The sequence below is a fragment of the Daktulosphaira vitifoliae genome, unplaced genomic scaffold (assembly GCF_025091365.1).
Source record: "Daktulosphaira vitifoliae isolate Bord-2020 unplaced genomic scaffold, ASM2509136v1 Scaffold_634, whole genome shotgun sequence".
Taxonomy (NCBI): Eukaryota; Metazoa; Arthropoda; class Insecta; order Hemiptera; family Phylloxeridae; genus Daktulosphaira; species Daktulosphaira vitifoliae.
Genome location: NW_026100197.1, coordinates 1 through 6377, shown reverse-complemented (window position 1 = coordinate 6377; position 6377 = coordinate 1). Strand labels below are relative to the sequence as shown.

Here is a 6377-nt window from a genome sequence, read left to right as displayed (position 1 = left end):
AGATATTTGATTTCAGTAATTTTAAATTAGTATAATAAAATTTATTAACATGCAACAACTCTTACTTTATGATTCTCTCTTCTCTATTTCTAAAGGCTAAAGCCTTGTCATAGCTTTATATCCTGGCAAATTAAGTGCAGTGGTTTCCCGTTGCCTTCTGCACTGGGAAAATGGTGCTTTTTCGCTACCGTAGAAACGTACGCATGGTCACCCATCCGTTCACCTGAGGAGGTTTAGGCGCGGCTTAACACTAGAGTTTTGTCAACAATTAGTGTGACCACCGCGTTACACCACGCCCACTTTATGATTAGAGAAATTATTTTTTAATAGTGGTGGATTGTAANACCACGCCCACTTTATGATTAGAGAAATTATTTTTTAATAGTGGTGGATTGTAAAACCGTGAATTTATGTGAAATTACATTTTTAGGTTAAATAAATTGTATAAATAATTATAAAAGTATTTTCAAACTTAGGTAAAATCTGCAGAGCGACGATACAGAGATTTTGGTATAAGAATGGAGAGAAAATACGAAGTCTTAAAAAATACCAAAGAAAATTTAGCATTTGTAGAGTCCAAACTTAAAGAAGTGGATAATTGGATTGATAAACAGTTAAATTATTTAAACGTATATAAATATGTCAGCTATGATACGGAAAATATAGATAAAATATTATCGTACTTGAAGAAAATTAACAAAGACATAGAAACACATAAAATGTTTTTGACAGACTCTTTAGCAGTAAAACTCAATACTATTGAGTTAGAAACTGAACCAATGGAATTTAGTAGTTTTGAAGAAAATATATACAAACCTATATATACAAAATTGGAAAAATTAATAGCTAGTAAGAAAATATGAATACTGAAATCTATGCTTATTTATTATCTTATACCATTGTAAAATTTTATTATCTATAACATTTAAATCTTAAACCTTAAGTTCGATTTTTTGAGCTAAAAATTTCTTTTAGTTTTAATAATATAAACTGTACCCAAGTATAAATTTTTGTTAAGTACTATTATTGGCAACAGGTTAAGTATTGCACCAGTACTGGCAACTGACCATTGGCTAACCCGTACTAACATTGTATTGGGTAGCGCTTGTTTAAGTACTGATTCAGTATTGGCAGTCAGTACTTATCTACCATTGTTGGCAGAGTACTGACGTTATACTGGTCATACAAAATTTTCAATACTAATCTAGCAGTATGAAAAAAACGTTATCATTACAGACATATTTCAGTATTGAACTAATACTGATGGACACTAGTGTGCCAGAACTGCCAGTACTGCTCCTGTTATTAATTTTTAACTGGGTATTAGTTTATTTCAAATAGTCTGGCGCCTATACGCTAAAGATAATAAAATTGTGTGATTAACAGTGTAGATACTTATTGATTATCTAAATTTATTAAATTTTATATTATTAGGAATAAACGAAGAAACTAGCAAAGTTAAAAATGTTTTTGAAACAAGTGTAAAATACGACAAATTACTTAATGAATGCCTTTTATGGTTAAAAAAATGTGAAAAAGACCTCAGTCCTGACAAACATTTGCCTGAACCTTTAGAATTATCAGATGCTCTAATATATTTTGAACATAAAATGGTTTGATTCAATTACAGTTTTAAATTGTATATAGTTTGTATAAATTTACAAAATTTTATTTTACTAGGAAATAAAAAATAATATTCAACATTTCAAAAATGGTGAACTTACAGATTTGGAGAAAATTAGTCAATTACTTATTTCTATAAGCAATAATGACGATATTTTAGTTATTAATTCTGACATGAATGGTAAATATATTTAATAATTTAGTTTTTCTATAGTTAATCTTTAATTAATATAAAATTAATTTAAACTATAGGTGTTAATGAAAAAGTCAAAATAATTGACAACATGTTTGTAATGGCTGAAGAAAACGCAATAGCAATTGTAGATAGTCGAAAAAAAATTGAAAACATTTTTAAGGAATGTCAACAATGGTTTACTGAAACAGAAGTTTTAATTTCAGATGATGTTCGTATCTCCAGTTTAAAAGCTATAGAAGATCAGCTCCAGAAAGTAATGATTAAGAATTATCTTAGAGTATAAAATTAAAGAATTAATATGAATTATTACAATTACAACTTATAAAATAATAATGTTTTTTAAACACAAAAAATTATACGTTTATTTATAACAAAATTTGATTTTTTTCTAGTATAATGACCTTTGTAGACGCAGCTCTGATATTGACAATATAATCGAATCACTTAAATTAAACAGTCAAGAAATACTTTTATCAGAATCGGACGCCTTAAAGTTTAGTGATCAGATTTTACATTTGGAAAATCGTCAAAAAAAATTAAAATTTACAATTGACGAAAGAATTAAATTGCTTGAAGAAGAAAAGAAAAAAATAAAAAATATAGCCGAAGTAATAGAAAAGAGTAAAGCATCAATTTTAAAAGTCGAATTAAATTTACAAGAATTAAACCATCCTGTTGGAAGTACAGTGCAAGACGTACAAAATATGATCATTTCGTATGAAGTAAGCAATAAATATAAATATTATTTTGTGAAAAACTATTAGCTTTTTTTTACGTCAACTTTTTTAAGAGTTTTGCACACTTCTATACTTAATCAAAAAAGGGATGTATTGCAATAATATTAACACGTTTTGGTCACTTCAAACCTAAGTTTGGTTTTTACCACTTTTTCCACGAAACTGTAAATACGGTGGCTCACGATATTTTACATATGATCTACCTTTAGTAAACTTTACATAAAATATTAGTAGTTCTTGTACAATCACACAACTTGTTCTATTAAAATAATCGTTTTAACAAAAAATCAACAAAAAATTAAAATTATTTTCATAATTTTTTACAGTTTTTATCAAATTATCATTCATTTGAAATAAATTAAAACCAAAGAGATATACTATTTATTATCTAATTAAATAATTATCTATTGGCAGTTTTATGTTCAATTATAGGCTCCCGTTTAAATAATTATAATTTTCATTGAAAATAGTTAACACGAATAGACCACATTTCTTCTGTTGTTTTTTTAATACATAGTTCCAAATTTGATAATGTAAAATAAACACATGAAAATTAAAATTTTTAAATATTACAGAAAACTCACTACTAAACATTAATAAAATGTTTATTTTATCCTCATTTTTTCTTAAAAACAACTTTTATAAATGACTATTAGCTTCGATGTGAAACAGATAAAGCATTGGTTTTATAACAATATGTTTTTTTTGTCTGTCCATGAAAATTTTCAACTCTCGATCAGAATTGTTGATTTATGCATCAAAAGTACCAGATTTTAATCTAATTGAACGTATCAGTGCCAAAAATTGTAAAATTNTTGTTGATTTATGCATCAAAAGTACCAGATTTTAATCTAATTGAACGTATCAGTGCCAAAAAATGTAAAATGTCTACAATTTTAGAAGTATAAAATATATATCAAAATTACAATACCATTTTTAAAAAAATATTCTGCATTTTAAAAATGATGATAACATTTTATTTTTAAACATTTAGTTTAATTACTATCTAGTATTTTATATTTTTATTAATTTAATTAAAATGAGTCTTACAAATATCATCCTTCTGGTTGAATTACAGTCTACTTTATAGTTATGTCTATATACAGCAATATATTTTAAGTATAATTAAAAGTAATTTTGCATTTTGTTTAAATGTATCATTTTTTGTTTTTTATCATAAACATTTTGTAACCCTTCTCCACCATAAACGAAGCTTAAAGGTGTTAATTATATTTTCTGTATATATAACAATGTTGAAAATTTTAACTAAAAAATAGTGAATACCCTTTTTTAACCCTACATTATTTAAACTTTTAATAATACGTACGAAAAATACCAAAGAGAAGATCCATATATTTTTTTATTTTGTCTAAGCCTAAAATATAAAGAATTATTATTAACTGTGAATACAAGAAAAATTGTACTTTGCTAATGGTTTTTACATATAAAATATACTTTTTAACTAATTTGTGACATAAATAAATACATTTTTTTAGAGTTTATTGAACGAACTCAAAAATTGGAATGATAAAATAGAAAATAGTAATGACAATGATTATCTTGTCGATATTATTAAGCAACAAGAAAGTTTAATCAATATTATTGAAAAACAACTAGCAAAATTAAAGCAGCTATTATATTTACACGAACAGTTCATGTCACTAATTTCAGACATTACTACGTTTCTCACTAAATATTCTGGTGTTGTGAATGAAATTGGAAAGTCCGAAAATACTATACAAAATAAAATTAAACAATTTAATGAGGTAAAATATAACTTAAATTTTGTTCATTTATATTTTTGAATGTCAACTTTTAAATTTTGCAATTAAGTAAAATTATTGAATATTTTTAACTAGGTTATGTTAAAAATTCAAGAATGTGAGGCAACCCTAGTATCAGCTACTGATAAAGGAGAAAGAATTTCTGAAGAAGGCTCGGCATTAGACAGGAATAATATTAATCAACAATTACAGTCATTAAAGCAGCAATTACTCACACTGAAAAAAGCTATAGAAAAAGAAAAACAAAAACTAGAGGTTACTGAAGCAAAGCATATAAAATTAGCTACAGATTTAGAAGAAGCTTTAGATTGGATACACGAAAATGAAGCACTTATTAAATCAAGACCAATGCTTAATATTGACGTGAAAAGTGTTGAAACTGATTTACAAGCCCACAAAGTATGCTTAAAAATATATTTTACTGCTATATAAATATTAAATATGTAAATTTATTGATCTTTATTAACATTATTGATAATTTCACGAAACATAAAATTATTCTTTATTATTCAAAATTTTAAATTGTAAATTTAATTAAAATTTTTAGGAGTTATATTTGAAAGTGAATAATCATTTGAATAAACTTAAGAAAATTTGTTCTTCAGCTCAAAATGAAAATATTGAAGATAGCACTGTGTTGGAAAATTTGAGTGAAGCTTGTTCATTTTTAAACACAATTCCAAAAGAGTTAAATGATCGAGAAATATATTTAACTACTCAATTAAAGTGTCGATTAGACTATCAAATCAATAAAGATAAATTTATTTCATGGATGACGGATAGAAAAAAATTATTAGAACAATCGAAAGAAACCACTACTGATATAACTAATATTGAAGAAACCAAAGAACAAATTAAGGTACCTACAATGAACTGTTTTTCCATAATTCTAGGGTTTTTTTTTTAATTAAAATTATTAGCAATAATGATGTTTTCATAATTATCTTTATAGGTGTTAATTTGCGATAAATATGCTTATGATTTAGTTACAAATGAAATAAAACAAAATATTGATAAAATTAGACCTTCTTTAAATCCTGAAGAAATTGAAGTGTTAAAATCTGAACAGCTACATTTAAATGATGAATTTAATATATTGAACAATTTAGCAAAAGAAATTTTAAAAGAAAAAGAAAATATTATTGAGTATTTGAAAAAATATAAACATACTGTTGAAAAGATTTTATCAATAATAAATTTCAACAAACTAAACGAAGAGCCAATAAATAATTTGGCTGGACTTTATTTTAATGTCGAAAAAATTTCTTTAATTCAAAACGATTTTCAAGTTAGTATTATTTAAATTTATTAATATTCTACACGTAATTTTTTTCAAAACTTTTATTTTAGTATTAGTATATAATTATCGTGTTAAAAAATATAATATTCTGTCAATGTCGTTAAATTAACATTTTGTTTTATATTTATTAATTATGTATACTGCGAGTATTATTTTTATCGACTTATTAAAGTTTTAATGTGAAGCTGAAAATAAATTAATTTAATTGAATATTTCCATTACTTTCATGTATTAAAATAAAATAAATTGGGTTTCTATTTGCAAACAATATCACTTTAAAAGGTTTTACTTTTGTTATTCGACGAATTGAGACTTAATTAGGTTTTTTTAGTATTTAGCTATGAATTTTTATTTTTTAACCTATTTAAAAAGTTTTGTTTGAATATCATAGAATTTTATAAGTTGAGTAGAGGAATATTTAAGTTTAAAAATAGTTTTACATAAAAGTTATGCTTCCTTGCACTTTTTATTTTGCTAATGATCTTCTAACAAGAATAACTCAGAGTATTATTATTTAGAAATTGGCATCACTAAATTATATTTTATAATATGAGATTTTAAAATAATGCTTAAGTTTTATTAAGGAAATTGAATGAAGTGCACTGTTTAAAATATATTACTCGTGTTTTAGCGGCAGCAAAATGAGCTGGATTCCCTAATAAATATTTCGAACGTTATTAAAGAATTAGTAATTAAAAATGATGAGATTGATTCAGAAGTAAACTCACTTAGTACAC

At 24.6% G+C, this 6377-nt stretch overlaps 1 protein-coding gene across 1 annotated transcript; it reads left to right on the top strand.

Annotated features, from left to right (window-relative positions):
- Window positions 1-480: 480 nt before the first annotated feature.
- On the top strand, window positions 481-6371 carry LOC126909593 (muscle-specific protein 300 kDa-like; the record flags this gene model as incomplete). Its single annotated transcript, XM_050692031.1, has 10 exons — window positions 481-849; window positions 1435-1613; window positions 1681-1804; window positions 1876-2072; window positions 2212-2541; window positions 4053-4322; window positions 4416-4739; window positions 4888-5199; window positions 5293-5628; window positions 6272-6371. Coding segments are annotated over exons 1-10 (2503 nt in total), but the record flags the coding sequence as incomplete, so codon positions are not given.
- Between the last annotated feature and the right edge of the window lie 6 nt (window positions 6372-6377).